Source organism: Channa argus, chromosome 7 (assembly GCF_033026475.1).
Source record: "Channa argus isolate prfri chromosome 7, Channa argus male v1.0, whole genome shotgun sequence".
NCBI classification, from domain to species: Eukaryota; Metazoa; Chordata; class Actinopteri; order Anabantiformes; family Channidae; genus Channa; species Channa argus.
The window spans coordinates 19,434,544-19,457,744 of record NC_090203.1 but is presented as its reverse complement, the minus strand read 5'-3'; the positions used below and the strand labels follow the sequence as shown (position 1 = coordinate 19,457,744).

Here is a 23,201-nt window from a genome sequence, read left to right as displayed (position 1 = left end):
TTCAGGGCATGTTCTAGTTGAATATTACCTTAAAAATCACAAAAAATCAACTGAGACAAGTGTTAAGAAAGTCTGATTCGAACAACTCTTTTAAACAAGCCAAACAATCATAATTGCATTTCATTCATGCAAGAAATCCACAGTCACATACTGCAAATGATATCTGTGACTTTGGGTTTCTAGCAAGTTGAATGGCGCCATCTAATGTTAAAAAGAAATACAACAAGTCATGAATACCAGTGCCTGTTCCTTTGAGCTCCAAACAGAACTTAGAAACAAATTTGTTTTTAGCTCTGCTTTAATCCTATGTAGGCTATAGAAGTCTAAGCAAACAGATTTTGCTGGGGGCTTGGAAGGCAGCAACCACCATTTTAAATGACCACAAAAGTAGGCAGAATGAACCCCCTTAATTTGAAATTTAACTGTATTTGACACAGGGCTATCAGTGTTGCAGCATAATCCTGACCTCTGTTAGTTTTGCTGAATAAACTGAATAAATAAATAACTGCTTCCTCTTCACAAGGCACACTCTTCCTCATCACGTTCAACATTTTTTCCTGCAGGGTAATCGACGTGTCAGCATTTTCATGGCTGGCTGCAAGGATTCAGACTTGTGCCTTTGTCTGGTAGGGCTCAGTGGCGTGGGGGTTAACATGGTCCAAGGTTGAGGGAGAGCAAAGACATTGTGGCTGGCATTGGGGTCTTCTGCTTTTCTGGTCACATGTCCACTCCTCTTTCCTGTAGGCCTGACACTTGTGGATGCTGGACTGGAAGGCAAGCAGCTTCCTCTACCCATTTGCCTCCTCCTTATACTTTATCCTACTCAAAAATGTGCCCCTATCTGCCCCTGTCAAGAGCTTCGGCACAATTTGGTGGCAACTGTGCTAATGAGGAGGTTCCAGTGGCAGCCACAAAGCCTGATCCTAACCTCTTCCACCACTAAATCCAACATCATCTACCAGGGCCACAGAAAATGCAGGCAAACAAACAACGAGACATAAAAGAGATGCGATATGCCGTATAACGTTTTAATGACTTTGTTGCACCACATCTGAAATGCAAACACATTAAAGTGGACATAGTGCTCCTCTCATTAAATACACGGCAATGGAAATATTATCTACTCCTTTCACACTTGCATAAACACACACAAAGACCTCATTGCCTTTCTGCATCCCAGCATCCATCCAGCCGATGCCACCAACAAGCCTTGGAAGTTTTTCTATGGGGGTATTTTATGTGTCCCACAGGGCTTAGAGACAGTGAGATGTGACTATAGCACACAGAGGATCCCAGTCAAGGACATGGGCAGCATCACTCACTTCACCATTATTTGCTCATATTTAAAGCTGGAGAGGCACAGGGGCTACCTGAGGGATTGTAGCTACAAATGCAGAGGAGGATGGGTGATTTCAGAGTCCGACGGGTGTGCTGAGCGACTGAGAGTTAAGGAAAATGGAACTGAAGAAAAGAGAGCAAGAGAGAGAGAGAGTGACAGAGGGCTTTATATGTCAGCCCAGTGATACCAGTGTTTTTATGGCCGAATATTTTTCCTCTTGTCAGAGCAGGATAAGGAATCACCATAAGGTTGGGGAGCGTGAATATTGCCCTTGAGGGCCCACTGTGGCTGCTCCTGTTTATGGTTGACTAGCAATCAGCCACCGATTCAGGACCCACAACCCCTCATCCATCCATGTCAGCAATTAATCAATTAAATGGGCAGTGGGGGGGAGTGGGATCGGCTAGGTGTGTTAATACAATAGCCTGTTAAGGTTGATGTAATTTCATCACTAATGTCACCCATTTATCAGGGCTTATTATCTGTTTTGCATGGACAATGGTCAATATCACTTCATAAATCTGAAAATTATAGGAATATTGTAATATTAAGTTAAAAGGATGCTATGAAATCATGGGCTACAGAGCATCAGGACCAAAGTTTAAAAGTAAACCTACTCACCTAAACGCAGCAGAGTATGAAAGAGGAGTCAAGACACTTTATGTAATCCATCGGTAAATCTACATCTAACAATCTGAACACTTGTATCCTCAGACACTGTTTATTTGTCCTTACTGTAGGCTTGCTAAGAAAGGTATTCTGTCTTTAATCAATCTTCATGTGTTAACAGAAAAATTAACCCCCTTAAATGAATTCGTGTCTCTAGTCCCTACTTAGAGAGCCACTAACATGATCTTAGAGATACAGTATCCTGCATGTTTAAACCACAGTGTAGCATGTGGACTGTTTCATCATAGAGGACAGTGTGTGCGGCTCTGTACAAAAGTGTGTAAATAGATGGGTTTGTGTAGGCGGAGGCCCTGTCTGCTTGTGTGCCTGGTGTGAGCATGTGTGGGCCAGACCACATGTGATACACAAAGTGAGAGCAGTATTTGGCGAACCAATGGATAAGAAGGCTTGTATCACTAACAATGTTTTTTGGAGTCAAGCCACTGACAGCTGACAGTTTGTGCCAGTATTTCATAACTTTAAATGTCACCATTCCCGGGGCCAAAATATCTGAAAACTTACAACGACTCTGTGTTTCTCTGAGAATTTCATTCGACCGAGGGTGGAATGAGCCTACGACACAAAACTGGGACAATAAAAATTGGTATGCAGAAGTTATCTTTCTCCAACATATAGCGTCTCATGTTGCACACTTAGCCATCTAAGGAGATTTTCTAAGAGTATTTAGTTGGATAATCCATGGATAATTGGAATTTGACCTAAACCCTGGACAAGCTGCATAGTGTTGATCAATTTTACCATAAATAGAGTACACAATCAAACAAACTGCATCGTATCTTTAATATCAGTTGGACAGGACAAACTGGCTGATGTCCAATTTTTAACAGAAGGCCAATTCCTGCCCTGTATATTGGTTTAATGCGACTAACAGCTTCAGTCAGACACAAAAAGCCTCCCTTCCACCCAAGCCAACATTTCTCCAGCTCTCCCAGCAGGTACATCAGCTCAATTATGATGATGGCAATGACTGATTGCATTTTACCTCTCTCCTGTTCCCCCAATAACTCTGGCCATCACGCAGACAGACTGAGAGAGAGAGAGAGAGAGAAGAAGGGAACGAGACAGAGAAAGAGACACAGACAGAGAGTGAGATAGCAGCGTCATCTCCAGTGAGCTACAAGCATCCCACATGTAAGTCTCTGGGACGTATCAAACATCTCGGTGGCAGACTCACCATGAAAATAATCTATACCTACAGGAAGTCAATTAAAAAGTGCCAGGGGAGATTAAGAGCAGTGTGACAGCTTTTCGTCAGGTTGTGGGTTTGTATGGGGGAACCAGCATGTTGCGTGTCTGCTGTGTGAGTGAGTGTGAGGTAAAGTGTGTATTGGTAGGAAAGACATGTTGGAAAATGGGAGGCGGTAGTGGTGGAGGGGGAAGAGACCGTTGCCGAACACCCTTAAAAGCCCCTTCATGAATATTAAAAAGGCCCTTGGCAGACGGCAGCTCTCCCACAAGTTTGCAAACCAGCGTAATGTGTCTGTTTGCGCTGCGAAATGGCTCAGTCCGGATATCAATTAAATCAAGCGTTGTCAGTCTGATGGCCCTCTCAATGGAGGGACAGCCCATTCCCCTCTACACATCAGCTCAGCTTTGTGTCAACCATCCATCTCTCATCTTCCCCTCCACTTCCTCCTCTCTCCCGTATGCCATCTTTATCAGCTTCGACCCACTCTTCCTCTCTCTCCATCTCCTCCTCCTCCCCTTTGCTCTCTCCCTCTCTGTCTCTCAAACAGACAGTAACTGAATGCACAAATTACTCTCCCCTCCACCTTTAACTCCTACTAAATCTTTCCCCTTTTCCACTTTGCTGAGCTGGGATATTTTATTCCTCCATCAAATATGCATCCCATTAATTAAGTTAAATTACTTCTGACTGCCAAATATCCTCTGCCCACGATGGGTGTCAACACAGAAATGCATGACTGTGAACCTGCGATGACACGGCCCCAACACTTAAACATGAGTTACAGCCTTTTTCAGCTCCATCCATGGGCAGATTACCAGACACTTTGGGCTGGTGGAATGAAGCGCTGTACGCTTCTTCCCCTCCACCCAGCTTTTTAATAAGTGCACAATGGATGACACTCGCACTTCTGACAATGAGAGGACTGATATTTTAATTACACCCCCTTTTTCATCTGCCTTCCTCTTCATCTTTTAATTGCTGTTGTTAATCACTCATTAACCTTCTCTCTATTTTTTCTCCTACAATATACCTACGACATGATTATCTTTATAGAATGGATTGTTCAGCAACATTTTTATAATAATTCAAGTACTTTATAGGGAAAACTTTCTACTTCTGATCCAGCTCTGTTAGCTGATACTAATCTTTACTTTGTAAATTCAAAGAGTATAAATGCTACTAAGAAAGGGTCCTGTAAGGCAAAAATTGCCAATTCTTTTTATTTTTTTGTCTTGCTAATCCTGTGGTTTGATATTTTATTTAAGACAAAGTGATTAAAAACTGAAAAGGGCTGAGGCAACAAGAAGTTTATTTGTTTTAGAAAAGAAATAACTGAGAACGTACACAGTGGAAACAATAGCCTCTTTACTTAGACCGTTCTCAAGAGTAGTATAACTTACTATCATAAGCCTATATGCTGTGTTGGCTCCCTAGCTTAACTACTGATTTTACCATTTAGCGTCTGGGCCTAGTGTTATGTTTTTTGTTTGTCTTTGATTAAAGTGAAATGCTTTCATTATGAAGCTCTGAGGCCCCTGCTCTGGGCCCACTAAAGCAGATAGTTATTAAAACCTAATAGGACGGATCTGCTGACAGAGATTTGTCTCTTTGTCTTTCGTGCTCAAAGATGATGAGTGGGATCCCCTCTTCAGGAGTATGCTACATGAGACTGACTGAGCAACTTGTGCTGCGTAATTTGAAACATTGATTTATTGGAATTCACTACATGCTTAGGCCTATAATCCAAAATAAACTCACAAAGCCATATATGTCTGCTGTCACCTCTTCAGCTGGGGTGTTTCTGCAAGGACATGTCATTCATTAGGAAATAAATTTGGACAATTCAGCTCCAAATCTGAAAAAAGTGTAAGACTGTACACTGCTGGATTTATATTGATACATTCGTGCAGTCCAGAATTGATTTCTCCTTCTCCTCTCTTGCCTTTTTCTGTGTGTACATGTGTGCGCCTGTGCATGAGTGTGTTTCTATTGCAAAAAACATTAATTTTACAAACATCAGCCCAAGGCTACTAAACACAACCAATCCATTATGCTGTGCTTTATCGTGTTATGGGGGGTAACGGGCTGTAAAGCTGTCTCGGTCATAAAGAGCGATCGCAGAGTTCAGAGTCAAACGAGAACGCTGAGCTCTCCAAGCCATACGCAGCCCTTGTTATCATGAGAACAGCTCCTTCACATACTTAACCTTTCCAGACCAGCCTTTCTGCATTATTTTCGAAATGACCTTTAGCGTTACTTATTTCATTTCCGATAATAGGACACTAAATTTAGTTAAATGCATCAGAGCAAAATGTGTTTATTTTGGTGAAGGGGATTACACTGACTGACAAGGACTAATGTTCCCAACCACAGACTTTCAAGTGTCCAAAGTAGTAAACATGAATACATCCTCCTGATGGTAATAAATACCGAGTTCTGTGTTTAATGAGCACACATAAATCTGGTCGATCAAAACAAGCACAAAAAAAAGTCTATTTACAGCTAAATAATAAAGAGAAGAAAGAAAATATGTGCAAACACAAGGTTGTCATTTGAAATCCACAAGTTTAAAGATGCACTAGAAGCCATGAATCCTGGATACGGTTTCAACACCTTTTCACCCTAACAAACGTCTTTATGAGATCAATTTAAATGCAAACCATAATAAATAGTGTTAAACAGATGTAATATTGTTGTAATGGTAGTCAGTGTTTTAGAATGCATATAGTGCAATCGTACATACATCTAAAGTTTGTTAAAAAAAGATGAAATATGTAACATAAATACAGTACAATACACATACAATACAATAAATAACATTAAAATACAGAATTTGAATTGTTCAGTGTTTACAAATGTTACGTGTTAAACGAGTTAAGACTTCCTGCTTCCACTTCCTGCCCATGCACGGTGCACACTCACCATCACAGAAAACTAAATGATTTAGATAGTATGAGTTTTCAAAAGGTCTAACTCCAACATAAAGTTACCATAGATCTGTTGTATCACAGACACAATCCCTCAGCCTGTAAAAGAGCACTGTGCTTCCTGCCTTTGCTGTATGAGGGTAGAGGGTGGGGGTGGAGGACCTTAGCAAAATCGCTAATGTACGTGATGATTAAGTGTAACTCAAATACTGAATGTGTTGTTCATGGGCCTGACAGGCAGTAATTTGGTGTATTATATTCTGCAGTTTTAATTGCACGCCACCAACGTGTCCCTCTGACACGTTATGAAGCGATGATGTACAATTATTTCGGGGCGGCGGGAGATCAGTAGAGTGACATTATAATCATCTTCATAGGGATCCCTCTCTTCATCTGCAACAACCATTAATGTTTAAATGGGAGGAAGGGAGGAATAAAACATAAAAATAGTTTTAAGGGAGTTCTAACCAGATTCTGTTTGAGGATTATAGAGAATCACGTCAGGGGAGAAGGAGAGGGGTGTGGATAGACAATAGAGGGGCTGAGTTAAGTGACGGCTTTCTCTGGATAAGCAGCAAGCTAAGATGCTCCTCCACTGTCACTGCGAGGCCTCACACTACTCATACAGGCCCGGGCATTAAGGCACATTACAGCGGATGAGACACGCAGGGCGGAACTGATGGGCTATTCTAGGAGCAGACCAGACAATCTCACAAGACAGGGGGGACATAAAAACCCTGACAAGAGCCAGCCCCATCCTGTTAACAGTCAAATCACACACACACACAACACCCAACATGAAATCATGATTATATATATATATATATATATATATATATATATATACACTCTAACACTAAGTCAAGAAAACTAAGACGAGAGATCGGAGGGAGGGAAAAACACAATGCAGCTTCCTCTATGGAGAAGACTAACTTTACCATGTTGCAAACTTTCTGTGCTGCAAGATAGCAAGGGTTTTTAAGTTTTGTTTAAATTCCTGAAGTGATGCTATGAAACAGGCAGCTTATGACCCATAATCATAAAACAGCAGTCCACAAGAGGACAATTCGTGTCCATGATAGTGTTAATACTTCTAAGGCCCAGTCTGAGATATTAAACCAATGCCTCAAAGCATTTAGACTGTTTATGCATAATTTAATACCTACAACAGCACTGGATATCCATTGCATCTTTGGGGAAGATGAGAGAACAAGAGGGTAGAAATGCTGAGTCCAGAGCCTTTCTGGTAGATGATGGAGGAGAGAAGGAGGAGGCTCATTAAGTGACCGGGCCCCACTGTGGACAAAACACGCCAGGAGGAAACACAAGAACCTGCCGTCTCACATGCTGGAGGATTTTTTAACCAATTAAATATGAGAAATCTTATCTTGCATGCTAACATCCAATTTGTGTTTTCTGCTGGTTTTGCACCTTAAGAGTTCTTTATGGGCAAATTAAGACAGATCGAAATACACAGATAGGCAGTCAGACAGGTAGAAACATAGACAAACAGACGTGGAGATACTGTGAAAAATAGTAGGGCAAAGACGGAAAGCCTATAAAGTGTTAGCGACGATGAGAAAGGCACTGACCAGCCAACTTAGGTTTGACTGGCAGCATGGTCAGGGGTTCCAATGTGTCCGGGCCTTAAATTTGCATTTGTTAATTAAATGCCACAACAATATGATCCTTAACTATCAACAACTTCCCCTACTTGTGAGAGAAGCCCGGCTGCAGTCGGCTGATGCTAAAGTGAGGCGGACACCTAAGACAAGGCACATGCATTCACTCAGCGTCAGCGCCGAGGTAATCTTCTAGTCTGAAAGTTTAACAAGGAAAACACAGCAATCGATGGCCAGTGAAAGGAGGGATTTTTTAAGGAGAGAAAAAGAACAGACACAAACACAAACAAAATGACAATAAAAGACGAGCACTAAACTCTGTGCCCCATGGAGGCCGAGGAGTCCAGAAGCATGAAATAAATTAATGAAACCTAAATTTTATATTGTAAAAAGCCCAAATATAGTTGTGTGCTAATTGAAATGATAAATGGAGATAGTGCATAAAAAATTCAAAATATAATAAAAAAACTTTTGTTAGTTAAGTGAAAAGTTGCCCCATCATTAGTATCCACATGAGAATGGCGAGCTTAATCGCGCTATAATCTCACTTTTCTAGGTCACCCAAAACAAAACGGGTAATCACATTACACATTATACCTGAAACATTGCCATCCATTAGTAATGTGCTTTAGGTTCAGATTAAGGACATCTCATCTAACATGAAAAGTTTGGGGAGGGGAGCAGGTTATGTGTATGTATGGCTTTGGCTTTAATGAAGGTGTTTCTGGGGGTTTCTTTGTGTTTGTTGCTCTTTAGTCAAGAGAAGGGATGGCCTGGTGATCAGTCAGTACTGCAAGCACACACAGGACCAATTTATCACCAGTGGCTGGCACTGGCAGCACACGGCTCCTCCATCCACATGATTTGTGAAACCAGGGGCTGTATTTAGTAGTCCCATTTAAAGGCATATTGGAGAACTGTTCGCTATGTATATGTGTTGCTGTGTACACACACACACACACACACACACACACACGTGTGTATGTAAAACTAGACGCTTGGTCAAAGCCCAATACATTTGCTGCACTTGGGAAAAGAGGGTTTTTAGCTGGAGGGCTTGTGAAACATAAGCCTTTCCTCTCATTAAAAGAGAAGCTGTGTTTAAACCAACGTTTGTTTGCTCCTGCTGTAATATGTTTGCGAACATCAGCGGGAGCAAATAAACACACTGGCTCCGCTCAGCTTTAGAAGAACAAAATCGGCCAGTGACTGAACTAAACGGAACAGTCTACACAGGATTACACAGAAGGAGAAACTAATAACTCTACATATGTCTTCATCTTAGCGAGTGAGTAGCTGCAGAAGCTCAGTGGCACAAAGCTGGAAATCCCACAATTTACTCTATTCCCTGACTGCATGTTAAACAGCTTAACACGTCCATTTGAACATGGCAAGGCAGTGAGGAGGTCCACCATGGGAATGAAAGAAGCAGAACACAACATATGGTCTACACGTAGGGGGTACAAGGTAGTGGGATAATAACTGTACTTTTGTACTACTGGGTATTTATAGGCTTGTGGTTACCTACATAAACTTCCAATTAGGATTATTTGTACAGCTGAACGCATCAAAAAATGATAACTCTTGTTCTTTTACCTTTAATTCATAAGGAAAGTTGACTTAAATGGGTGATACGTTTGTCTTTTGAGAAAAAGGTGTTGTTTTCATTGCTTCTGACTGGGAACAGGTTTTTGAGTATATTAACTGCTTTTACTTCATTCTGCTTGAACAACAACAACTCTGCTTACATATTGTTTTAAGCAAAATATTAAGGTGCTACAAACTTTAATGTTTTTTTTATCGACCATATGTGCTGACTACAACTTAATGTAAGAAGCAAAATATACAATCTCTGTATGATGTCAACAAAACAAACTAATAATTTTAGGTACAGATCAGAAGTTTATTTAAACTGTCAGGGGATGTTTTGCATGATTTCCCCTACAGAATGAAATCTTATTATTTGAAAAGGGAATCTGTATTAGTAGCATTTGTAGCAAACCCATTCAACTTATTTATCACATAGTCATGATTACTCTAAACTATCCGCAGATTGGTTTCAATATATAGGAGATACAAAAGAGTTTACCTGATCTGGCTGAATTCTCAAGCGGCTTTTTTTTCAATCTAGCACTAACACACAAACTTGCAGAATAGCATTACACTAGTTATTACAGAATGGAAAGGATATTTACTTTGAATGTTCAGTTCTCTAGTGATTTGTCCGTCCTTAATGATTTGACGAACCCTTATTCGAATCCCTGTTGATGTCAATTTTATACCTTTAAGGAATGAGGCCCCTTTTCTTCACTTTAAAACAAGTGTCTTCAAAAACTCCTTGTAACTCACCCACAGATGTCGCATTTGTATTCCCTCATGCCGAGATGTCTCTTCACATGGTTTCTGGCATCTCCCAGCTGAGCAGTTGCAAAGTTGCAGATCTTACATGTGAAGGGCTTAGATCCTGCAAAAGAAAGTGAGGCAGAGGTCAAATGCAAAACGAACACCATCTTTAAAAAAATCTAAGGAGACTTTTAATAAAACATAACTGTGTAAAAGCTGAGCACAAATCTGATTTTACATTACACTAATTTACAAATGCCAGGAATATAAGACCAATTAATCCAGTGTTCAGACCTCAACCTACTTCACAGCGGCAAAATAGCTTTAGTATTATAGAAATAGATGCCCTTACTCTAGTTTACTTAAAAACTACAGTCACACTCGGAAGTGCCATGCATTTCTTTTTCTACTCTCTATCCTTGTCACTCTCCTTCATCTCCTACCTACTCTTCCTTTGCCTCTGGATGTGTAAATTGGATTCCAAAGGTCAGGGCGAATACGTAAATCAATTCTGTGTGCGCGCACTACCACCCATTCCATCATTAAAGCACTAATCACTCTGGCGGGCTTCACAGGGAGGTTTCTCCCTAATTATTGTCATTAATAAGTCCAGAGGGCGGGGTAGCGTTTGAGAGAGTGGTAAAGCCTTTGCTTGCCATTTCTCATTTAAGAGCAGAACTGTGAGGGCTGATGACTGAGTTGCCTTCGTGACGCACAACTAACATCTGCTAGCCAAAGTTACCAGAGAAAAACGGGTCCACAAAACAAAAACAAAAGAAACTGTAAGACTTTTTAAGGGAACAAAAATTGGCTAATTAATTTACATATTTTTTTTTTACCTAACAACAAACTTACACCTTTTCACAAAGCCACCAAAACTAAACATATGCATTTGTTAGAGTAACATGGATATTTTGTTTGGCAGTGGGAGGCAGGGTTAGGACAGCATCACAATGTGCGACACTCCAATCTAAATGCCTGGTATGATATCCACACACGCATCTGTGAGCAAATCCTCACCCTCTCCCAGTGAATATCCCAAGACATTCTACAATATTTATTCCAGGGGCAGTCGCTGATTTGATTAAGCACTTTGTGTAGATTAGTAATTCGTTCATACACGGTTCACTTGCTGTGAGCTGGAAGTACGACACATCGAATTTTAAGCCAGTAACGAAGATTGAAAGGCAAGGCTGTGCTAACAAGGCCCATAAACACAGGGGGTGTGGGGGGGGTCCATGCATAGGCAACAGCAGAGCCAGCCTCTTCATTTCACATGTCCCTACAGTATGCTACACACACACAGACACAAATCAGTACACAATCTCCAAACATTCAAAAGCACATGCACACAGAAACAAATAAAGTCAGATAAAAACATAAATAAATGTAAAAAATAAAATCACTATACATCGCTTCCGCCTAATGTGCAGACAATTTCACACACACATTCACAAACACACACAGGAAAGTCAACAACACCCTTAAGAAGTCATGCATGCACATTTACACTTCATCTACACAAACACGAATGGCTTCAGAACCTCACCTCACACCTATGCATGTGCATACAGATGTACACATCAAATTTAAAAGACATAATCACCCATGGAAAAAAGCTGACAGAGAAACAATCATTTTCTCTCATTCTCAGTCAAACCTAAAGTTGAGAGAGAGGTGTGTGGGGAGCTGATTTGTCCGGATGGCTGCCTGAGTATGAGACATGGCAGGAAGGAGAGAGATGTAACGTCCCTCAGTTCTCACATCTTATCACATTAATACTCCACCACTCCACTTAAACAGCCTCCATGAAACTGAAATTGACCATCAATGCAGTGTCATGTTAAATTAATATTGCCATCCACATAGGGGCGATGTGGCTCCTCACATCCCAGACGAGACAGGGAATGACTAATTCATTTCCTGAGAGAAGAGAATAACCTCCTGCGCACACACACACACACACACACACAGGATGATGCCTTAAACCTTGCACATGCCACATACTATTGTCAGAGGTTTGGCTTTACCCTTCAGCTTTGAAAAAACAAAGTAACATAATTTTATTTACAAGTAAATATCTGCTTTATTGTTTCTTTCTACAACCAGTTAATACAAATTTTTAAAAACTCAAGTGTCCCAAATTCAGTTTACTGCATTGTTTGCGAAGAAAGCACTGTAGAAGTAACCATTATCTGTCAGGCTCGGAGATGTTCATTCACATTTGCTTTTTTTTCCCCAGGTATTGTAGCCAAAAAATACCATGGTGTTATATGAAAGTGAGTGGATTAGAAAATTGTTAATGGAGTATTAAAAGTCACAGATTTATTAAATGTGACCTTATATGAGAAAACTGGCACTAATGTGGGAAAACACATAGCAACTGCATGACAGAGCAAGAGAACAACATTTCTTGTTTCCAATATGTACGACATGCAGATGTGATGACTGGATGATGTATGCAGAATCACAAAGGTTTTGATTTTTTTTGTCATAAAAGTGGGTCAATCTCCAAAAAGTTGGGATTTATCATAATCATAGAATTATTTCTTATTTCTTTTTCTGGTTGTTTGCTACAGTAATACTTGGTGTAGTACTGTTTATCTTCCTATATGTTGTACTGTAATCTGACAGCCTGTAATTGGCTAAACACAATTCAAATCATGCACCATTCTTCATCTACAGAAAACAGAAAAAAAAAATCCCACCAGTGATTAATTATTAGGTTATTATTCCTCCAGTAATCTGGGATGTTGTGATCACAGCAATTAGTTCAACCAATCCCCGGTAAATTCGTAGCAAGCTTGCAATTTAAAGCATCATAAAAATACTGCCGCATGTATCACTATTTTCTTTTTAAGAAAGATTTCACGACATAAGGCATTTTAGCCTGCAACATTCACAGAAAGGTCTGCAAAATCCTGAAGGGACTAATTTATCAAGCCTCCGTGAATAAACCAAAAACACCTTTAATCCTTTTAATTTCTAATCAGAGATGTTTAGAACTGGTAACCACACCCAGTATGATTTACTGTGCAGCTACATCACAGCTACATTACGGCATTCTCCTAAAGACAAGACGACTTGTACGCTAAGACACTTTCATAGAAAACACCTTTCTGTCCGGGGATCCACTTTCCTGGGATTTCTCAGTCTTTCATTAACGCGGTCTCTAATGTCTTTCCATTCTCGATTTGAAATGTCCTCAAAGCGGTGCTGAAGAAGTTCTTTTAACTTGAGTATAACATTCCTGGGAAGGCCTTGTTTGCCTTCAGACCCATTCCAATTCACTTTCTGGGCCCAAGACAGATAGGTGGTGAAGTCCACAATCATCATAAACATCTTTGCTGCATAATCATCCGGACGCCGTGGGCCATACCTGATCTTCGTAACACTAAAGATTTTTTCTTCTACTTTTGGATCAACAGGTTGCAAATTAATGTCTGGTAAGATATTAGGGGTTGATGCTGTTCGTACAGCCGGTGTAGAGTTATTGGAGGTAGCCCTATCTGGTGATAATGACAAGTGAGCTGAAAATACTGTCTTTGTACAACTTGAGGAAGAGCCACAGGCCAGTGTCTGTGGGGGGTTGGGTGAATGTGAAAGCTGCAACGGGAGAACCTGCTCTTGCAATAGTTGCTGTTCATAGTTCTGATCCCCATCAACATCCCTCTTCGTCATCCTCTGGAGAGTCTGCCGGAAAGAACTGTTATCCTTTCGAAGCTTAGCCAGCTCGCGCACCATCTCCCCAACAGTTCTCCTGAGAGATGAGTTGTCTTCCAGTGCTTTTTTGTGGTCCCGTGCAAGCTCTTCCAAAGACTTCTGAAGTGTGGACACTTCCCTCTGTACACACTGTTTCACCAGTTCCTCCACTGCCTGCATGGTGACCCCTGCAAAAGGAGGTGCTGGCATGGAAAAACAGCAATTAAATCTAGAATTGCAAATCTCTGTCTGCTTTCTAGTTTCATTTTTCAAATTCATGCTTCTCTCCACCTGGTCCCTCTACGCTTTTTAACATGTCAAAATTCCATGCATTGATTAGTTGAAGGGTTAGTGATGGTTAGTATCGACCCAGTAAAAACCCAGTTGGTACTGCATTTGAATTTTGTGCATACTTTTCGATCCGGTTTTGGTTGTAATAGGAACTTTAAGGTAATGATAAAATATAGAATTCAAATTAAAAAAAACAAATACACAAGGCTAGCGAGAGGAAAAAGTATTTTTAAAAACACACATCGCCTCCCTTGTGTGAACATGCATACATAGCATGTGTCCAATTACTTTAGGGCTCTGTCTGAGGTCAGGCAGCTCACTCCAGTGAAAAAGTGACCAATTTACCTCAAAATGCAAATTCCAGCTGTATCCTCATTGGCAAAAATCAAGCATGTGTACATGTTTCCTTTAAGGGACAAATTGATAAATCTGTGTGCAGCCTCCCACTACCATCTCTTGATTTCACTGATTAATCAAGTGAAAAAAAACTAGGTCTTAATTAAAAGGATCTGGATGTGCTCCCAGCTCAGAAACTGGCAGACCCCCACCGTGCTATTCCACAGCCACACAAACAAACTCCCGGAATAAATGACCACCATATAAAAGGTATATAATTCACTGTAATGAGGGAACTTAGCAATAATACCAACTGGCATATGTTGTCAAAATTAAGAGAAATGGGTGCTTTCCACAAATAAAAACGGCATAAACAAAAGTGGAGATGTAATCTCATAAACAGGAACATAACTCAATTGAATAAAAAGTAAACTTAAAAACCAAAGTATTCATCATTTCAAACCTCATGATGTGCCCTTGACTTGAGGCCATTTGTGGCACCGCTCTCATTTTCTTAAGTAACACTAAGTAAATGACCTCAAAACTCAAGAATTATGACATAGGAAAAAATTATGAATACATATAGACTAACTGTTAAGAAGAAAGTGGGGGCTAAACATTAATCATTAGGATTTTAACCTCCAATTCTTATAGCTTGAAGCAATCTGATTTGAGCAGTAGGCAATCTGACTTTGGCACACAAGGTGACTGGCATGGATACTATTAATAGGAGTTTCCTCTTCCCAAGCGTATATACTGGTTATCCCTTGTGTACTACTGAAAGTACAAATTATACAGATATTTTACAGCAGCACAGTTTTATCTCATTGCATTTCTATGATGACATAATGAAGTTAAATCAGAACATTGTTTTAAGTATACCACCAATTTTGTTGGTGGGAGACATGTATGGAATATAGCTCTGGGTTTTACATTTGGTTAACAAAGAGCATAGACTTCAATTAAAGTCCTATTAAAGTTTGGGCTAAAATAGGGATAGACCACAGAAGGCAGAGAAGGGTGTTTATTGATGGCACCCTCAAATCTCACTCCTGCATTAAGTTGATTTTAATAGCAATTAATACACATAGTCAGGGAAAAGTAATGGAGCGCCCTCTGTTCTTAACCTGCTGGACATCTCCCAGCCAAAGCCTTGACCAACGCAGCCCTGCTTTGCATTATAAATGACAAGATAAATCTTAATGGTCTAAGGATAATCAGCTAGCCATGAAGGCTGACATATACACACATTCACTAGGCATACGAGCCCTCACACACATATACACAAACATGGACGTACAGACACAAGGGAAATTAAAGGCTTTGAATACGTCTGCATTGATTATTTTAAATTATTAGCCCACCTCTCTTTGGATCTCCAATGCTTTTAGCCTAAGCTTTAACACATTTACAGAGACTTATTGACTATAATTACAACTGAGTCTTGGTAATGGACACATCAATTATGAGCCGCATATGTCTCTGACCAAGCGTTGCTCAGGGAATCCCAATCTGGGGTCCATTAGCGTCTCTCCTGCTGGTCTGAAGCTTAATCAGTCTTTACCTATACCACTACTGCAACAGCTATTACCTGGCTGCAAAAGATACCAGCCTAAACATTAGCCTGAGGTGCCAAAAAAAGAGGCTGTATCTCCCTACTCAAAACTGCGGAGCCTAAAAACAAAGACCTGCTAGCTGAGCAGCTACAGAAAGAGATAGTTTAGGTTTTTAAAAATGTTGTGAAAATATTTCCAAGCATTGAAAAGTTAAGACGAAATCTGTATCAGAGACCGAAATTATTCAAGCAGCAAGGGCAAGTTGGGATTTCACTTTTAAGTAAATGTATTTTTTTTTCAATTAAATGCTTTTTTTTGTACTTTGGATACTGATGCATTGAAAAAATGTTAGCTAATTTACAGATCTGCGGGGTGATAAGCTGTACACTGAGAATGTAAAGTATTATAAACACCGTAATACTGTGTTGACGTATAGTGACTGGTGTATACAAGATAAATAGGTGAAAAGTATGTGAGTAAATAGGTACATGATACATACCGGTGTGTGTACGAATGTGGGCCAGGAAAGCCATGGAGTTGCTGCTCTTGCACACCTTGCCACAGTATTTACACACACTGCCCTGGTTCTCCTCACGCTCTCGGTTGATCTGCTCTGTGTCCTCCACCACGTACTTGTTCACCTCCCTCAGGAGCTCCTCGTGTTTCTCTTTAATGTGAACAAACAGATCCTGCTCTGAGTCAAAGCGGTCGGTGCACTTCACACACTTGAAGCTTGCTCCCCCTTCGGGAAGCTCCTCCACACTGTTCTGCTCATTGCGGTGGTGGGCAGCACTGTTCAGGTGCTGGTGCAAGTTGCTCTCAGAGTAAAATGACTTGCCGCACACTAAGCAGTGGAAATGCTTCTCCTTGGAGGGATGCTTCATTGAGATGTGGACGTTGAGGCCACTGATGCCGTCGGCCATGAAGCCACAGTCCTCGCAGCGTATGCGAGAGCTGTTTCCTTTCGCTTCTTCTCTCACCTTTGCTTCCTTGGATTTGAGCTTCTTTACATATGCTGAACTAGAGGGCAGGAGGTCGATGGGCACAGGTGAGCCTCCAGTCAGACATATCACCGCAGCTTCCCCTTCAAGAGCCAGGCCTTCCTGCAGCTCCTGCTCCTGTTCAGCAAGGGCCTTTACAGATATGATGCAGGCATCAAATGGAACGGCTTTAGACATGTGTGTATCTGAGGGAGAGCTTTCACTTTTTGCATCTATAATCATCACATCCGCATTAATGGGTTCATTATCTCCTTGCTTACCACCTTCCTCCTGGTTCTCTTGCTGAGCAATCTGATTATCTGCAGGCTGAAGATGTGACAGAACCTGCTGGGGATCAGATGGTACCATCAGCCCAACAGTCTGTTTGGTGGCATCACGTGCACCACAAGTGGAAGTAATACCCTCTGCTTGTTTCTCTTCTGTATTGCCAGGCGTCGTAACAACAACATCAACAACAACAGGTTCTGTTGAAACAGAGGACAAAACTGTATTCTGACTTTCCACAATATGATTTTTATCATCAGAACAAAGTGGAAACTCCTCTGTGGGGCTGGAAGATACACCTTCAGCATTAGTGTTGGCCCCAGCAAGCTCAATGACCTCTTTTGGCTTCAAAGGGAGGGGCAAAGCTCTTTGTCCCTCACTCCCCACTTGTTCCAGGTATTTCTGACTTTTGTGTTTGTGCTTTTCTGTGCTGGCATGGCGAGACATTTCCCTGCTTGTTACAGCATAGTAGCTACATGCCAGACAGACATATTCAAAGTCTTTGGTGTGCTTTCGCTTGATATGAAGATGAAGGGAAGGGATTGACTGAGCTACAAAATCGCAGTGGCTGCAAGCATTGATTGTGTCAAATGTAATAGTTTTTTGACTTGTGCCTGCCTGAGTTTGCTCTTCTTCACTGTGTTCTTTAGAGGCAGTAGTGTTAGAATCCAGCTGTGTGCATGTGGTCTGTGGCTCTCCATTTGGTTCCTGGGCTTGTGTATTACCAGGTTCCTGTGATGATGCATTTGTGTGATTGCTGACTGGGTTCTTAGTGGCACACTCTTGTGCACGTCTAACATGTTTCTTCGTGATACAGTGACGGTCCATGTCTCCTTTGGTGACACAGCTATAGTTGCAGAGAGTGCAGCTGTATCCGTACTCCTTGCTGTGTTTACGGCGGACATGAACACTGAGGTTAGTAGCGTTGGAAACTACCAGGCCACAGTATCCACAAGTGGTTGTGGAGCCCTGCTTTGGTCTTCCTCTTTTCTTTCTGGGAGGTTCAAGATCTAAATCTTCCTCCTCAGCCAAGACAGCTTCAGCAGCCTCAGCAGCCTCAGCTGTCTCTTCAGTCTCCTGTTCTCTTTTTGATGAAGCACTTCCCCCTGCTTTACTTACATGAGCCCTATCATTTGTATTTGCATTTTGAACATTGTCACTGCTTACATTCTCAACGTAGGCGTCAAATGAGGACAATTCTACGCTTTCTTTCCTTTTCTGCTTCTCCATGTGGCCATCTGAGGACAGGTGAGTATGCATCCACTCAATTGTGGCTGAAATAAAGTTACACAATTTGCAACGGTACCACTCTTGGTCCAGATGTTCGGCTTGAGTGTGGCTCTCCAGCAGAGCAGGGGTGCTGACCCTAAAATCACAGTGTACACACTTCAACTGGAACCTGTTGAGCATATGTCTAGATGCCACTTGTGTTGGAGTAGCCTTTACGGAGCTGACAGGATCCTCGGCTTCCTCTTCCTCATCCATGTGTTCATCAGCATCAACTGAAAGACATTAAGAAGAAAAAAAAAAACACTTTTCAATCATTCAATTAAGCAATTCAGTTAATGAGAAAATGCGATCACAACTTTAGACAATAAAGCTATACAGAAACAGCTATTATTAATATTAAGTTAAACTTATAAAATAAAATCAACATTTAAACATTAGTTTTAAATTACATTTAACACTTATGACTTTAAAAAATATATATTTCAATTGAACATTTATTTATAAAATATAGGCAAAACTATCGAAACTAACAGAAGATCTTTGGTTTAACACGTAATGAATTTGAGGCTACATTTCAACGTTTACTGAACCTGAAAACAGCATATACTCACATGTATATGGGGTGTCTTTGGTGTGGTTTCTCTGGACATGAGCATCTAAAGGAGACTTGTCCCTAAATTCCTGCCCACAGTAGTTGCAAGAATAAATCATCTTAGGTTTTGGAGTTCGCTTGCTTACTCTTCTCTCTTGGGTAGTGACCGTCTCCTCTTGATCTGCCTGCTGTTTCTTTAATACACTCTGCTTTTTAATTAAACCCTTTTTGTTCATGCTATTGTCTTCTTCCTGCATTTCAGTCAAACTTATATCAAAGGCATCCTCACTTTTTTTAGTTGGTTTTAGGGTTTTTACTGTGTTCTTCAAGTTCTTTTTATGCATTTTTGCATAGTGAATCTTCAGTGATCTTGAGCATTTCGCTGAGAAGCCACAAGCTGAACAGACAGTCTCCCCACTTTCCTGTACAGAGTCTGGCAGTGGCCGCTTAGCAAGCTCCTCATCTGCTTCATTAGGCTCAGCAGTCCTACTAGATGAGTCTGTAGTAGTTTCCTCCATTTCCACATCATCTTGTTGCAGCTTCCCACTGCTGTCACCTTCAGGCACTTTGCCCTCAATAGCCCTCTCTCCTGATATCAATGTTTTATCCATATCAAAGTCTGCTACACGTATAGAAGAGCCAAATTGATTGCTGCCATCAAAGCTGAAACCTCCTGGAAAAACAGTGATGTGAAGTGAATAAATATATGTATACAAGTTAAATGTGTGAACCTCAAGTTAAAAAATTGAAATTGAAATTTTCTGAAAAGTAAATAATCCTTTAGGAGCACTGACCAAACACAAGTAAATGTCGCCATCTAGCGCCTCCAACTGCAAATTGCCAGTTACAAACATGACATGAGAAGCGGCTACTGCTGCATTTCAAATTAGCTACAAACGTTAGACGCTTGTCATTGCTGGTTTAAAATGCATTACTGAATACCTGCATGATTTGAAAGCGCTACAGTCATTAGTGAAATTAGACCATGATTAAGTAAAGCTTATCATACAACTATGAATAACCATATTTCCAATGCTGCAGTTTTAGTTGTTTGTTTTTGGAACAAAATATTAATGTAAGTTCACAGTTCCTGACACAGGTAATTTCAAGGTAACATCAGAAGTGTTTTTTATTTGTTTGTTTATATTTTTAACTTTTATTTAACTTTATTTTATCTAGATGTGATATATGTATTGCAAAAGCGGTTAAGTCTATTGCATTCTAGTGTTCTGTAAAGTTGTAGTGTTTACTTAAAAATCGAGCTTCTTCAATAGCCATTAGATGATGTTTGAATAAATAGGGAAATCTTGAGGAACCATTACCACGATTATCCCATTATCCATAATCCAAGTTTAGATTATCAAAGGCCAGACTTTGTTATTTAAGCCACTCTACATAGTTTGGAGTTTTTACATTTCATTCTTTGTCCTCTACCAAGACTCACATGTGTGGTTGATCACGCTTTATTTCTCTTCATTAGTTCAGCATGTGAGCATTTGCAAAAGGAAATATTAATCTTTTTTTTTTTTCATATAGCGTTAAGATCAGGACGTATGAGTTCAATTTATTTCAAAGTCAAACTTTTTGACAGACCTCACTGTGTTCACTACCGCCATCCAGTGTGTATTCTGAAACAATACCACTGAAGAATGATAGAAAAATACCCCGGAAAATTGGAAACTTTTATTAGTCACTACTGTTTTGGGCCGTGAAAGTTGGGTTGAACTTTTGATTTAAATACTTATAACCGGTTCCATTATTTATACTAGCTTTTTGATCGCTTCCATTGTTTAACTGGGAGTTGTAGGCGGCATAATATTCCCTCCACAGTAGCGTTATCTGGTCTTAAGACAGTGGTGTCGGCTAAGACCACAGTCACAAGTGTACAACAGATGCTGTGTGTTGTCCCGCTGTATCGCCATTGAACAAGACTTCCAACATAACTTGGCGACACCCTCTCTATTAGTTATCCGATTGTGCTCTGTACCTAATGCTAATAGTAACTTCGCTAATCGGCTTTTAGACCGCACGCTGGCAAACATAAAAGGCAAAACATCCAGTATATAAACGACATGAAAACGCTTTCCGTTCGTATTTTGCTCTCACTCTGTGACGGTTAAGTTATCCCTGCTCGACACCGCGGCTAACATGCTAACTAGAAACATGTTTGCAAAGTGCACTTTAAGATACGAACCGTGCGTCCAATTGAAATGCTACTTTAGCAGTGTTGTCCAATAGCAGCGGGGCTAAGGCGGGCCCAGGGCACCCCAACGTTTGGAAAACGACGGCAGCACAGAGGCCCAAAAAGGAGGCTAACGTCGACCTCTGAAACTAACGTATCTAATGTTGTAACACTACTTCCAAACACTCCCGGGAGACGTCTGTCAGTTCAGTCAAAGAAACTCGATAAATTATTAGGCTATACCTTCAGATCTTAATTAAACTTACCCCTTGTTATGGAGCTGTTTCCCCTGTCCGCGCTTTTTGTTGCTAGACACAAATGGCGTACCGTAGACGAACAACGCGTCACGCGAGAAGTCGTTCTTCCTGCCCTCGGCCTCTCTTTTTTTCACCCTGAGCTGGTTTAGTCACGTGCTGCGTTCTGGATCCGTAGGGAAAACGATTTAACAACACATATAAGCGCGGCAGCATTGAAATTGTTGCCATTTCTGAATTGTTGCCATTCCTGAATTTGCCATGGCTGAAATGTAAATGGCTTCGTTGGTGCACTTGTTTTTTTTTTTTCTCCAACTTGATCTAGTATTTCTGGTCAGAAAGTGATGCGTTTATGGTCATCGTTTACGGTACAGTAAACCATGACCATCAAAAAACCATGAAAAAAACAGTGTTTTTGACGCCCGTGTGTCAAAAACAAAACAGTTTAAGCTGATGTTGTCTGTGCTTTTATATAGAGTTAGTATCTGGAAACTGATGACGGCAGCACTACGCTCTAGTATTAATAATGTAAAGTATCCAAGTGAGTGAGTTGTGCTTTTTGTAAGAAAAACTATAAGGCAACATCATTTATGGTTAAAATCATATCATTTAAGGTTGATTTATCATGTGGCCTAAATAGACACAGCGTTTGTTTATTTATTTATTTATAATCTGAAATGTTCAGCCTGTGATGAATTACCATTTTCATTTGACATCATATGTTCACCTTACAGAAAGACTGAAGATGGATTAATGCATGGGCAATAATTGATTAAGTAGTCTGGCAGGTCAGGAGGTGATAAATGATACCTATGGCAATGAATACACAGTTTACTTTTGCAATAATTTTTGTGAATTTATCACAGTCAGAATTATATGACATGGATGGCTGGAAACACAGACCCCCCCTCCTCCCCCAACCCCCATTTATCATTTGGATTCATCATTCATTTTTCTCCATTAGTTGTCTATTAAAAGACGAGAGGCCGCTTAAGTAGATACTGCCTGACTGTCCCTTTTTTCTTTTTGTTAACATATTGCTATGGAATCAACTGACTATCCTCCTTAAACTTTTTTTAATCTATTTTTTTCAAATCAGTAAACCAACTGTTTTCCCAGTTCCATGTAAAATAAAACCATGGAAAGTACATTCTAGAAACACTAGTTCTAAAAATTTAATACATTTTATGTTTTCTTTCTAGCTTTTATGTAAGTTGTAAATATTAGTGCAAATCTAAGTAGCATATTTTTGTAAGATCCTATACCTAATGTCCCACAGTAAAACAAACCTCCATTAATTGGCTTGTCTTACAGCTCTGACACGTTATTTACAGTCAGTTTACACAAGTTTACAGAGAAGAACAGTTTACTGGATGATCATCATATCAACACAATTGTTTTTAATTTTTTTGGAGACAAGGAATAATAGTCAGAAATGTTTATAAATTACTGTATCTCAAAATTGTTATCTAGCTGTAGCTATAAAATAAATGAATAGATGTTAATGAATACAGTTTGTGGCCTTAATATTATTTAAAGAATCTACACCCATTGTCCACTCACGCAGGTATTTTTCAATTTGTTGTCTAATTATTTCTTGTAAGTTGTTATGCCCTGTTAGTAATGAGTAATGAGTTTGACTATATTTTGAGCTATGGCATATGACACAACATTTGTTTATTA

The 23,201-nt window shown here is 40.3% G+C and overlaps 1 protein-coding gene across 4 annotated transcripts in view; it reads right to left on the bottom strand.

Moving 5' to 3' along the window:
• The window catches only part of znf407 (zinc finger protein 407), a 135,043-nt gene extending 113,300 nt beyond the window's left edge, over positions 1-21,743 (bottom strand). Inside the window, exons 1-4 of one of the 4 annotated variants that reach the window (XR_010914849.1) lie at positions 21,531-21,708; positions 19,102-19,755; positions 16,495-18,762; positions 10,117-10,231 (exon numbers count right to left, since the gene is read on the bottom strand). Coding sequence is in view for 3 of the 4 variants with exons in the window: in XM_067510542.1 (XP_067366643.1) it covers positions 13,213-14,015; positions 16,495-18,762; positions 19,102-19,693 (3,663 nt within the window). In the remaining variant the exon portion in view is untranslated. Of the gene's footprint in view, positions 1-10,116; positions 10,232-12,197; positions 14,016-16,494; positions 18,763-19,101; positions 19,756-19,876; positions 21,243-21,530 lie in introns of those variants that run through there. The other 3 variants (XM_067510540.1, XM_067510541.1, XM_067510542.1) reach the window with 3 other exon arrangements.
• Positions 21,744-23,201: the final 1,458 nt, after the last annotated feature.